The sequence below is a fragment of the Hyperolius riggenbachi genome, chromosome 2, assembly GCF_040937935.1.
Source record: "Hyperolius riggenbachi isolate aHypRig1 chromosome 2, aHypRig1.pri, whole genome shotgun sequence".
Taxonomy (NCBI): domain Eukaryota; kingdom Metazoa; phylum Chordata; class Amphibia; order Anura; family Hyperoliidae; genus Hyperolius; species Hyperolius riggenbachi.
In genome coordinates, this window is record NC_090647.1 from 144,030,377 (window position 1) to 144,044,653 (window position 14,277).

The 14,277-nt window shown below is 44.8% G+C and overlaps 1 protein-coding gene across 7 annotated transcripts in view; it reads left to right on the forward strand.

Moving 5' to 3' along the window:
* The first annotated feature begins 2,013 nt into the window (after positions 1-2,013).
* Positions 2,014-14,277, forward strand: part of IKZF4 (IKAROS family zinc finger 4) — a 70,494-nt gene continuing 58,230 nt past the window's right edge. For all 7 annotated transcript variants that reach the window (XM_068267613.1, XM_068267617.1, XM_068267614.1 and 4 more), the window contains exon 1: positions 2,014-2,141. In XM_068267613.1, coding sequence (XP_068123714.1) covers positions 2,124-2,141 — 18 coding nt within the window. In that variant the 5' untranslated portion in view covers positions 2,014-2,123. The remainder of the gene's footprint in view (positions 2,142-14,277) is intronic.

The following is a 14,277-nucleotide window of genomic DNA, read 5'->3' on the forward strand; positions in this document are numbered from 1 at the left end:
GGTATGTTTACTTTTGTGCAATTTTAACAATACAGATTCTCTTTAAGGACTACAAGCTTTACCCCCCCTCCCGTCTTCCCTCCCCCCGCCAGCCAATCACTGTGATCAGCTGTCATAGGCATCAGCCTATGACAAAAGATCACTCCTGTGGGTCCCAGCCGTGTCACATGGCTGTCCCCAGTACAGTGCTGCCGTAGATCGCAGCGCTGTACACTGTAAATACACAGCGGTTTCGCTGTCTAACAGTCTCCTAGCGGAGATGTGCCTGCATCGGCACGCGCAATCTCCTGCAAAACACGCCCACAGGACTGCACGTCGATCGGCATTAGGCTGTCCTGGGGCTGCCGCCACGTCCACGCCAATTGGTGTGGAGCGGTCATCAAAAGGTTAAACACGCCATTAAGCTGTCTGAAAGCGCTCTTAGACTAGCTTTGGTATTATTAGCACGGTCTAAAATAATGTATAGAGGCTTTAAAAATGAACCTAAAAGAATGCAAAGTACGGTTTTGCATTCTTAAAGTGTACACAAAGCGATGTGTGACATGATGAGATAAATATGTGTATATACCAGGGGCAAACCCAGGATTTTCAAGGGGGTGGGGGGGGGGGTGATTCCCGAAAGGTCTCCCTCAGCCACACACAATACAGTATAATATTATGGTGGGACATCATGCTGGGTACACATAATGCAATTTCCCGTCGACTGACAACGGGATCGATAAGGAGCAGTTTGGATACAGATAATAATGAGGACAGCTGACATGGGTAATGAAGGGGAAAGTGAAGCATTCACACAGCAGAGCACAGGGCATACCTGACTCTGTTAAGTTTCCCAGAGCTACTCCATTCTCTGTACTCACTGCTGCTGCTACATCCAAAGTCGACTGTAGCAGAGAAAGAAAGAAGTCAGTGCTGTGTGCTGCAGAGGATACCTGCAGATATTCTGGTGTCTCAACTTGTGCCTGTTCCCAGACACTTCACCAGCCCTGGTCTGAAGGGGGATTCTGGGCAGCTGTAATCCCCTGTACGTTTGCCAATGTATACGGTGCAAAACAATAACCAGGCTGTTTTACTTGTTTTATTATGCTGCCTGAAATAGTTAATTTTTAGGCATGGAAGTAACAGCTTCTGTCTTGTGGGTACCTTGGCAGGAATATAGTTGACATCACTGATAAGCAAATTGCAGCCACAAAAGTTTTCCTGGCAGAATACAATTTCTGAGAGCAGGAGAGATAGAAAAGGGTCAATAGTTCATGTATTTTCATTTAAAGGAGTTATCAGCCAAAATAGCTCAAATGAGCTTTACTCACCTGGGGCTCTATCCAGCCGCTTGCAGCCGACTGTCCCACTCCAACCGCTCCGCTCCCCGACGCTCTCCTGGTCTCGCCGCGGGGTCGGCCTTACTGCAGCTGCGCAAAGCACCGCTGTCAATCACGGCCACGTGGGCCGTGGCGAACTGCGCAGTAGTTAATAGGCTGCCACTGAGCAGAGACAACAAAAATGCAATCTACTTTGTAAATCCTCTATAATAAAACCCAAGTGTCTTTGCGTCCCATGTCCCTGTGTGTGTGTTTTGTTGTACTGTGCATGTGCAGGGAGGGATGCAGAGACACTGAAAGGGAGGAAGGGGCAGGAGTGTGTGCAAGGGTGCGCGCGCGGAGACAGACCTAGCCCATTTTTAAACTACTTTAAAATAAAACCATGGGATACCTCAAAAAGGGTCATTTTTAGGAGTAGGACGATAAATACGATTGTTTATCACATCAGTTTATTTTCACCTCGGGTTAACTTTAAAACAAAATAGAATGGCATGTGATCACTTGTCCTTCAGAAACCTACAAAGCTTTATGCCAACCCACTTTATTTTAAAATCCTGTGAAATATTTCTCTATCTGTGTATCTGTGATATTCTTGGCATCAATCCTTCTCCCAGTAAATTCTGCCCTCGGCTACACTTGTCTGAGCTGCCGCTAGATTGCTCTGCGCTCCTCTATCCATACTGTCGCCTGGCAGCTGCCCCGGAAGTTGTCTCCGGGGCCGGTTCAGCTCCGGTAAAGTCTCCGCCGGACAGCGCGGGCCCCGGGCGGGACGTAGTCGGCTGGCGGCACGGTGGCTCGGCCTGGATGAGGCTTCTGGCGGAGGTGAGCACAGCTGCGGATCCCATGTAGGCCAGCAGTGCGAGGATGGGTGGCTGCAGTGTTCCTGGGTGGGCAGAGCGGCTGAGTTGGGGATGACATCTATAGACTGCACTTCGGCTGGATTGACACTGCCAGTCCCAGCATAGCCCTCCGGATGGGCTCACTGACTGTCTCCATCCTGCTGGAGCTCTGCATTATATCCGACAGCACGGTGGCCTCAGCGCTCTGTCCTCACATGACACTTCCAGGCAGGCACAGGCTGCACACACCACACACGTGACTGCTGCACTGAGAACCGGTGCACCTGTGTGTCTCTGCATGCGTGTCTGTGGCGTGCACAGCACTCTGCCCAAGCTGCTCCCCTCTAATGCCTTCAAAGCTTCATACTAGTTACACAAGTACTGCTACACTTTAGTAAGCCACGGACAGCTGTACTCTAAAGGGAACCTAAACTGAGAGAGATATGGATGTTTCCTTTTAAACAGATCGCTTTGGCTGCAGTAGTGGCTGAATCACAGACCTGAAACAAGCATGCAGCTAATCCAGTCTGACTTCCGTCAGAGCACCTGATCTGCATGCTTGTTGAGGGGCTGTGGCTAAAAAGTATTAGAGAGACAGGATCTGCAGGAGAGTCAAGCAACTGGTATTATTTTAAAAGGAAAAATCCATATCCTCAGTTTAGGTTCCCTTTAATTCACCGCCTATACAAAATTCACAGTTCGGCTGATGTGGTATTATGGTGTGCAGCATCCCAACTTGCGGTGTGTTACCACAAAACGTGCACAATAACAGTGAAGAATACTTTTCAGTGACTGGCAGGCAGCATAGTGCTACAGTGGTTAGCACTCTCGCCTTGCAGCGATGGGTCACCGGTTAGAATCCAAGCCGTGTCTGTGTGGGTGCAGTAAAAAATGCCACGCCACACAGCGCCAGCGTGAAATGGCCCTTGGGGGGGTTCATCGGAGTGCGCACGTCCTGGTGTACAGTGTGGTGCGCAGCCGGTTACGGGGGGTGCGGCGGCATAGCTAGCATAGTTGCCCCAGTATGGCTAGTATAGTGCCCTAGTATAGTTACCCCAGTATAGCTAGTATAGTGCCCAGTGTGGCTAGCATAGTTACCCCAGTATAGCTAGTATAGTGCCCAGTATGGCTAGTATAGTGCCCAGTATACAGTGCCTTGCAAAAGTATTCGGCCCCCTTGAAGTTTTCCACATTTTGTCACATTACTGCCACAAACATGAATCAATTTTATTGGAATTCCACGTGAAAGACTACTGAGTTTAGGTGGACGGCCTTGTCTTGGTAGGTTTACAGTTGTGCCATACTCCTTCCATTTCTGAATGATCGCTTGAACAGTGCTCCGTGGGATGTTCAAGGCTTTGGAAATCTTTTTGTAGCCTAAGCCTGCTTTAAATTTCTCAATAACATTATCCCTGACCTGTCTGGTGTGCTCTTTGGATTTCATGGTGTTGTTGCTCCCAATATTCTCGTAGACAAGCTCTGAGGCCGTTACAGAGCAGTTGTATTTGTACTGACATTAGATTACACACAAGTGCACTCTATTTAGTCATTAGCACTCATTAGGCAATGTCTATGGTCTTTCACTTGAAATTCCAATAAAATTGCTAGTATAGTGCCCCAGTATAGCTAGTATAGTGCCCCAGTATAGCTAGTATAGTGCCCCAGTATAGTTAGTATAGTGCCCCAGTATAGTTAGTATAGTGCCCCAGTATAGTTAGTATAGTGCCCCAGTATAGTTAGTATAGTGCCCCAGTATAGTTAGTATAGTGCCCAATATAGCTAGTATAGTGCCCAATATAGCTAGTATAGTGCCCGGTATAGCTAGTATAGTGCCCGGTATAGCTAGTATAGTGCCCCAGTATAGATAGTATAGTGCCCTGGCATAGCTAGTATAGCCCCAGTATAGCTAATATAGTGCCCAGTATGGGCCATGGACCACAGGTAGGGGACCCCTGTATTATACAGGCTGCCTCCTGCCCTGGTGGTCCCAGTGATCGAGGGACCACCAGGGCAGGAGGCAGCCCTTCTAGTAAAAGCACACACACACTGATCCTGTGCCCCCTGATCGCCCACAGCACCCCTCAGACCTCCCCCCCCCCCCCCCCCGATCACCCTTTCAGACCACTGTTTGCACCCAATCACCCCTTTAATCACCCATAAATCACTCTTTGTCACTATCTGTCAACGCTATATTTTAGATTAGGTCCTAAACTGCCCCCTGAGGGCTCTTGATCACCCCCCACACACACACCCTCAGATCCTCCCCAGACCCCCCCCCCCCCAGGCCCCCCTCCCCTGTGTACTGTATACATCTATTCTCCCCTGTAATCACCCACTGATCACCTGTCAATCAGATCGCCCTCAGACCCCCTCTGATCACCTCCCCAGTGCATTATTTACATCTGTTCTCCCCTCTAATCACACCCTGATCACCTTTTAATCACCCCGTCACCCCCTGTCACCACCTGTCACTGCTACCCATCAGATCAGACCCTAATTTGCCCTTGTGGGCACCCAAACACCCGCCCACACACTCAGATTGCCCTCAGACCCCCCGTGATCACTTCACCAGTGCATTATTTACATCTGTTCTCCCCACTAATCAACCCATCAATCACCACCTGACACTGCTACCCATTAGATCAGACCCTAATCTGCCCCTTGCAGGCACCCAATTACCCGCCCACACCCTCAGATCACCCTCTGACCCCTCCCCCCCCCCATCACCTCCCCAGTGCATTGCTTGCATCTATTCCTACCTCTAATCACACCCTGAGACACCCATCAATCACCTCCTGTCACCACCTGTCACTCCCTAGCACACCTACCCATATGATAATTTTGGTACCCAATGACCCCATTTTGGAAAGTAGACACCCCAAAGTATTCAGAGAGGGGCGTGGTGAGTCCGTGTCATTTTCCGCTAACTTGTGACAAAAAATAAAATCTTCTATGAACTCACCATGCCTCTTAGTGAATACTTGGGGATGTCTTCTTTCCAAAATGGGGTAATTTGGGGGGTATTTATACTATCCTGAAATTCTAGCACCTCATGAAACCTGACAGGTGCTTAGAAAAGTCAGATATGCTTCAAAATGGAAAATTCACTTTTTGCACCATAGTTTGTAAACGCTATAAATTTTACCCAAACCAATAAATATACACTTACTGGATTTTTTTTTATTTTTTTTTATCAAAGACATGTAGCACAATAAATTTGGTCAAAAATGTATATAGAAATTTTACTTTATTTGAAAAATGTCAGCACAGAAAGTTAAAAAAATCATTTTATTTTTTTTTACAACATTCATGTCTTTTTTGATGATTATAATAAAAACTAAAAATCACAGCAGCAATCAAGTAGAAAGCTCTATTAGTGACAAGAAAAGGTAAAATTCATTTAGGTGGTAGGTTGTATGACAGAGCAATAAACCGTTAAAGCTGCAGTGGTCTGAATGGAAAAAAAAGTGCCTGGTCCTTAAAGGGGAACTGAAGAGAGAGGTATATGGAGGCTGCCATGTTTATATCCTTTTAATCAATACCAGTTGCCTGGCAGCCCTGCTGATCCTCTGCCTCTAATACTATTAGCCATAGACCCTGAACAAGCATGCCACAGATCAGGTGTTTCAGACTTTAAAGTCAGATATGACAAGACTAGCTGCATGCTTGTTTCTGGTGTTATTCAGATACTACTGCAGAGAAATAGACCAGCAGGGCTGCCAGGCAACTGGTATTGAATTAAAGGAAATAAACATGGCAGCCTCCATATACCGCTCTCTTCAGTTCCCCTTTAAAGGACAACTGTAGGGAGGCGGCCATGTTTTTCTCCTTTTGTGCAATACCAGGTGCCTGGCTGTCCTGCTGATCCTCTGTCTCTAATACTTTTAGTTATAGCCCTGAACAAGCATGCAGCATATCGGGTGTTTCCGACATTAATGTCAGAACTGACAAGATTAGCTGCATGCTTGTTCCTGGTGTTATTCAGACACTATTGCATCCAAAGACATAAGCAGGGCTGCCAGGAAACTGGTATTACTTCAGGAGGAATAAATATGGCAGCCTCTATATACCTCTCCCTACAGTTGTCCTTTAAAGCTGTATTGTCACCATAAAAATCAAATTTCAACAGCAACTGGTCTGAGTGTATTAAATGATAAAGAATGCTAATCCTGCATTCAAAACTTTTTCTGCTGTTATGGTTTGGAGTTATCACATACTTTAGGAGCACTGGCCCTAGTGCCAAATAGTGCCAAAAAGTTGAATGCTGGGAGTTATTTTTATCTATAATATACTCCTCCTATTCCATATATTTCCCTGCCTAGCTGATCACTTGTGTTTACAAGCAAGGCTGAGGTGACTCAGTGATTGGATGTGTAAATAAAAAAAAGACTCTGGGAGGAGGGCAGCTAATGAATAAACAATGAGCAAGAGAAGGGAGGGGGGAAAACAAGTCAAGGAGGATATGATGTCAGCATTAGCTTGGCAAAATGGTCACTGCCTTGAATAGGATTTTCTGCTTTTCTTTTATAAAATTCACAGGAATCATTACGTGGATAGAACAATACATCTGTTATGTAAATAGTAGTAGTATTTATCTATTCATATATGTGTTTTTTATTTTTAGGTTAGCATGGGTGTCGCTTGTTCTTTAACCTTCCCCGCTGGGCCGATTTGCATATTTTTTATTTTTTTTTGCTACACGCAGCTAGCACTTTGCTAGCTGCGTGTGCATTCCGATCGCCGCCGATTCGCCGCTAACCGTCGCGCCGCAGCCCCCCCCCCCCTCCAGACCCCGTGCGCTGCCTGGCCAATCAGTGCCAGGCAGCGCTGTGGGGTGGATCGGAGTCCCCTTTGACGTCACGACGTCGATGACGTCACCCCGCCCGTCGCCATGGCGACGGGGGAAGCCCTCCAGGAGATCCCGTTCTTTGAACGGGCTGGGGGTATGCCGCTGAGCAGCGGCTATCATGTAGCGAGACCTTGTCTCGCTACATGAAATAAAAAAAAAATGGCTTTGCTGCCCCCTGGCGGATTTTGACAAACCGCCAGGAGGGTTAAAGAAGAGCTGTTAGGTATAGGGTCTCAGAGAAAAAAAAACACATATATCAGTAGCTAAATATTGGCTCTACTCAGATTACATATGCATTTCACTGTCCACGTTTGGATTTCACAGAATTTTTATATAGGATTTGCAGAGAATGATGCTCCTGACAGCTCATAGCAGGTTCCAAGTTTGTCTGTCTCCTATGAAGCCAATTGTGATGTCATATCCTCCCTGCTTCCTGATGATTCGACTCACAAAAAAGATCCTAATGGACAACACTACTGTGCAGTGAATATTAATTAGCCATGTGGCTAGGAACAATAGTGGACTCATGCAGTATACTCTAACGGAACATGCGCCCTGTGATTTTTCAGTGCTGTGAGTTTAGGCTGCTGCTGTTAGAAGCTGCTGTAACATGAGCCTGTGAAGCAGCCTTAGGGCGTGATAGGGAAATGAAGGGGATGACCCAAGGTAGTGCACTGGGGAGAAGCAGCCCCAGAATGCTTTGCAGTATCTGTTATGCGTCCTGCCGGCCTCCTTCCAGAGCTTGGGAATAACAGCCTTGCTGTTCAGCACACATCACAGTAATACTAAGGGTGGGTACACACGTCAGATAAAAGTCTTTGGAAAATGAAAGATCACAGACCAATTTTACCCCCTTTCATGTAGTATGAGAGCCATACTCTACACAGTCTATTCTATGGAGCTGAACTCCCCATCAGATAGAAACCTTTGCAAGATGCTGCACACAAAGATGCTGTACACACGCAACAGATCAGTATCTGCAAAAGATCTGTTCCTGTAAAAGATCCATTCCTGCAAAACGCATTCATACTCTATGATATCTGCAGATCTCATACACACCTTGTTTAACGGACAATTATCTGTAGCTCAGATCCACCAGGTTGGATCTTCAGATCGGCAGATAATTGTCTGATCTGCAGATGAATGTCCATTAAACAAGGTGTGTATGAGGATCTGCAGATGTCATAGACTATGAATACATTTTGCAGGAATGGATCTTTTGCAGGGATTGATCTTTTGCAGATACTGATCTGTTGCATGTGTACAGCATCTTTGTGTGCAGCATCTTGCAAAGATTTCTGTCTGATGGGGAGTTCAGCTCCATAGAATAGACTGTGTAGGTATGGCTCTCATACTACATGGAAGGGGGTAAAATTGGTCTGTGATCTTTCATTTTCCAAAGACTTTTATCTGACGTATGTACGCACCTTAAGAGAGATTTTTAACTTCAGTATTGCCTTTTTGGCTTCCTTCTAAACAGTTTAACACAGGAGAATAGAGGTTTAAATTAGCTTTTGCAGCCTGACAGTTACTCCTTTTAAGGGGTTTTAAGACTGCAGTCCTTAAGTGGTTAAAGGAAACCTCCAAGGAACTGGAAAAAAAAAGATTCACTTACCTGGGGCTTCCTCCAGCCAGTGGCAGCCGTCCTGTGCCCTCACCGCAGCTCCAGAGGCTCCCGGTCTTCTCTGCTGCAGAACCCGACCTCGCCAGGTTGGGTTCCGGGTGGGCTTTTTCTGCGCTCCACCGCGCAGGTCACATGGTCTGGCTGACGTCATCAGGACGGTACTGCGCAGGCGCAGTAGTTGTGTTTTTTTTTTTTTTTTCCTTGGACACTTACTTTAAAGAGTAACTGTCAGGCTGCAGAAGCTAATTTAAACCTCTATTCTTCTGTGTTAAACAGTTTAGAAGGAAGCTCAAAAGCCATTAGTGAAGATAAAAATCTGTTACCTTTGATGTGTGCTTATCAGCAAGTCTGTTACAGAGCCATAAGGACGCAAGCCGCATACTAAACTGCAAAGCATTCTGGGGCCCTCCCCTCGGCTGCTAATGAGACGTTACAGAAGCTTGTAATCAGTCCAGCGTGTAGCACTGATAAATCTCGGGGCAGAGTACTCTGCAGGAGTCAGCTATTGTTCCTAGCCACATGGCTCATTAATATTCACTGCACACTGTGTTGTTCAAGTAGGAGCTTATCTGTGATCAGGAAGCAGGCAGGACATGACGACACATTTGACAGAAAAACATGGAGCCTGCCATGAGCTGTCAGGAGCATCTATCTCTGCATATACTATATACAAATTCTGTGAAATCCAAACGTGGACAGTGAAATGCATATGTAATGTAAGTACAGCCAATCTTTAGCTACTGATATATGTGTTTATTTTCTCTGAGACCTTATACCTAACAGCTCCTCTTTAAGGTACGCATACACCATTTTTCCACTACAGTTTTTGACAGTTTTAGGGCTCGGTCACATTGCGTTCCACTCACGTTAGCGTTATTTTTGTAGCGATTTTTCTTTTCGATGTGCATTTTTTTAATTCACTCCCTGACGCAAGTCAGGAAGTGAACTCTTTGACCCAGAAAAGAATAAATACAATGTATTTATTCTTTAAACCGTGAGCGTAATTGCCTCACAAAGTGATTTTGTGAACGTTTAGCACTCTTCCTATACCTTCCATTATAGTAAAATCGCCCCAAAAATGGTCCAGGCACCGCTTTGCTGAACACACAGCGCACGAACCGTGCTGATATGAACCTTCTCATAGACATTCATTGCACAAGCATTTTGGGGAAGATTTTAAAAATCGACGCACGCGGCCACACAGCCGCAGTGTAATCACTTGCATGATTACACTGGGACCGGCGGCGGGGAACGGCGCATCGGAAGAGGAAGGCGTGGGGTAATCGGAGCTTACTGCGCAAGCATTATTCGTCTTTTTAGGTGAATATTAAACCGGGACCGGCGGCGGGGAACGGGTGATCGGAGGAGGACGGCGCGGGACATTACCGCTGCAGGGGGCTGATAGAAGCCCCAGGTAAGTGTCAGCTTGTTTTATTTTTAGACTACCACAGAACCCGTTTAAATTTGCGTTTGTGATTTTCAGTTGGACTAGCTTGGAAAGTGACATTAAAATAGTTATAAGAAGTTGCATAGACTTTTTTTTTTTTTTCTATATACAATATATATTTTATTTTTTTTATTTTTTTGTGCTCCAATGAACGTTACACATTCTCAAAAATTGCAGCAGACTAGTGTATGTGTTACAGTAAACAATTGCATCACACTATAGGAAACGCCACACTGTCTTTTACCTTACTGCCCCAGCATCACTGTGATTAGAAAAATGCATGGGATAGTCCAGGGATAAGTCAATACAGCTCTGGACCATCTTTGGAAGTTCTTCACCTGTTTGTATGGCTTTCCTCCAAGCATTTCAGTTTCCTCCCACCTTGCAAACAAAAAGAGGTATGATAACTAGCTTCCCCACTGATTATTTGAGACATTACATTGTCAATACCTTTGAGGGACAATAGGGTAGAGTTATCAAAACCAGTGCAAGTGACCTATCACAATCCTTAATCTGGCCATCTGCTCTACTTTTACACCACTGAATTTGATTAATGTGTTCAGTTGAATGATGTGAATTGTTCAGTGCCCCGGCAACGTGTTTGGCGCACTGGCAAAAGAAAAGATAGTCGCTATTAACCTTGTTGTGACAGGCAAATACTTTATATACTCTCATATAAGCCTAAAACATTTGCAGAAAACATACCTCAGCTTATATGCGAGTCGGTGGAGCAAAATAGATAGTGGAGCAGGTTTTGTTAATGGCAGAGGAGGGTAAGGATTGTGCACTAGTGATTCTGCTCTTACCAGCTTGCGCCCTGCTGTGCCCGTGCCCCCCATGACCTGCAACATGTTGTGCAGAGTGTGCTGCTCGAGACTACCTGTGTCCCCTGGCTTGGGAGAGATATAAAATATATATAGATAGCATCAGATATAAAAATGGGAGCGTGCCAGCAGTGCAATCAGGGCTGTGGAGTCGGTACAAGTCTTCCGACTCCTCAATTTATGAAACCTCCGATTCCGGGTACCCAAAATGGCTTAGACTCCGACTCCTTAGTCTAATACTTATCAGGGCTGTGGATTTTCTACAAAAATCATCCGACTCCGACTCCTCAGTTTATGAAACCTTTAACTCCGACTCGGGGTACCCAAAATGGCTCAGACTCCTCGACTCCAATTCCGACTCCACAGTCCTGGGTGCAATGATCGGGGATTCTTCCTGTGTGGCTATCGCTGTGTCTTATATCTATGATGCCAGCGGTGTGATCCTGGGGCACATCTGGCTATGAGGAGGGGGGCTGACTTGTAATTGGGGAACATCTGGCTACTGTGGAGGGGGCTATATTGGGGAGGGGGCTTTTACGTGAGTCATTCACTTTTTCCTGGTTTCTGAGGGAAAAGTGGGTACCTCGGCTTATACACAGTTAGGCTTATATGCAAGTATATATGGTAGATAAAACAATGTTAAAGTGGAGCTCCAAAAAGGTGTATGAAGAGATTTTATTGTCTTTTTGCAGAGGACGCTACTGGACAATTCTGTTCTTATGTTGAAGCATGTACTGCTCAGAAACAACAGTGACAGTCTTTACAGTGCTGGGAATCCACTTGTGTCCAGTATCCCTACTGCTTCCCCTCCTCATCACCATGTCTGTCACTGGGATTATAAACAAGGTTGTAGGGTAGGGGCAATGATGAAGCCATGCCCCTATTATTTTGCATAAAGATGTAGTGAAAGAAGTGGTGACTAAAATGGTATGTGTGTGTGGCAGCTGTATTGCAGGGCATCCTGCCTGCCTGCAGGCCGGCATGGTACTGTCCCTGAGCAAAGTAGCATCAGATATAAAAATAGGAGGATCTCTCCTATCTCCCCACCCCCACCTCTTTTGCCAAGCAACAGATTAGCATATCATGATGTCCTTCCTGAAAAGGGGGGGGGGGGATTATTTGTATGCAAAAAATCTTAGTTTCTTCGCCCACAATTGCGATGTCTGTGAAAAAAAAAAAAACAGGTTGTCAATTTTTCCCAATGCGATTTTCTCATCTGATGGAAACAGGCCCATAGGAATTCAGTGATATGAATTTGTGTACCGAAAAAACGCACATATTCGCACCTAGTGAAAGCAGACCTTTAAGATTTTCAGTTGTGAAGTGTGCTGTATGTTTCTCTATCTAGTATGATTTTTAGTAAGCAAGAAAGGATTGGAGTTTCCATTTTAGTTACTGGGCACCTTCCAAGCCAAATATTGCCTCAACCTTTGTTGTCTAATTTTTTTTTTTTAGTTGTGGTTTAACATTATTCTCCTAGATGGGAATGCAGGCCTTTGTTAAAAGTAGAACTGTACAAGTTAAGAACAAACAATCCAAGTGAACTATACACTTGTTCAAGGTTTTTAGCAAATTGTGTACATTAGTTATTTTGTTCTTCAGATAGTGATGGCAGCGTGTTTGCTGTTACACCGTGTAATATGTAAAAAAGGGTGTCGGATATAGCCACTAGTAGACTATCGGTAAAATTACCAATATTCTACTAGATAATTCTGCACACAGAGCCTCTGAAGATGCTCGTTTGAGCAAAACGGTTGTAAGGCTTGTTGCTTCCACATTGTCCCACAACTGCGTCACATCTGAGGGTATGTCCTTGCACTTTTGAAACTGCTGTATCTATGCTCACTTGGTAATATATGCAGACATGTTTAAGGAAGGCTGGTGCAATAAAGCTTTTTTAAAGAGAAACATCACATGTGCAGTTCCAGTCTCTCTATACTTGGACTATGAACATATGATATTTCTATGGTCCTGAGCACGCATTTTATGGGAAAACCTTTTCATGGTGAGATCAAAAAGGCTGTACCAGGCTTTAACGCTTCTTTAGTGGAGAGGGATTAAGAACCCAGGTCCAAATGAGAGGCTTCCAGATTCCTATCCAGGAGACTTTTAGAGCATACCAGATGACACCCTTCTGGTCCAAGATCTAAACTGGATCCAAAATGAATGAATGTCATCCCACACAGTTTGAAGATATCTGCATTTCTTATCCCTTGCATAAATGGGTCCTCTCCCTTTTTATACCTAGTCCAAAACTAACCACCTGTTATCATTAAACATAAACATACCAGTTACCATGGGAACAAGATATAGGTGAGACAATACTCCAAGAGGATTGGCAGCAATGTTTAGAAATGCTGTCTAGAGGAAGCATGTACATGAAAGGTATGAGGTATCACTTTTACACAGACTGTATTTTGGTATATATGTATGTATGTATATATGTTTATTCATTCTTTGTTGTATGCTCTCCAGCTGACCATACAGGGGTCATTTATGACCTGATATATCAAACGGATTGTTCACTATCTGGTTGAATCATAGAGTGGTGGGTTGCTTCTCTATATAATATGCTCAGTCTCAATAGATTGCAGCAGAAATATGTCAGGCATCGATTAAACCACATCGCTGGCTACTGGCAAAGCGCTGTAACACTACTGAAAAGCATACCAGTGTACGGGGCCTAAGTGTCGTACACACCACAGTCATTTGTAGTTGTTTTTGGGCGTCATTCAGTGTGTGTACAGAAGTCCCTCATTATCTACAGAAATATTGTTAGGCTAGAAAACCATGTTGGCTGTTATTGTTTACCCGTCACAGGCACTGGCAGGTCACTCTCACTGACTTCCCCTCTTCACTCTCCATAGAGCAGAAAGCCAAGCGCCATGTTCATATGGGAAATGAAATTATTTCAGGCAACCATTATTGACGATCTGTAGTTAACGTTACAAAGCAGCAGAAAGCAGGCTACTGGAATTGCCCAATTAACCGGGTACCATACACACAGCGTTATATTGATGATCGCTTTTCAGTCACCTACATGAAATTGCTGAAATTTGAAATCTGTATTGGTCATAAGATATGTATTAATAGAACAACAAAAGCAACTGAATTTACACTTATTCTTGAAGTCTTACCGCCACTTATACAGCATCAGAGCAGATAAATGGTGAAACAGCTGCACAAATATTAAACCAGTTAAAGGGAACCTGAAGTGAAAGGTATATGGACACTGCCATATTTATCTACTTTTAAACCATACTAGTTGCCTGGCAGTACTGCTGATTTCTTTGGCTGCAGTAGTGTCTGAATCACACACCTGAAACAAGCATGCAGCTAATCTTGTCAGATTTTTGTCAGAAACACCTGATCTGC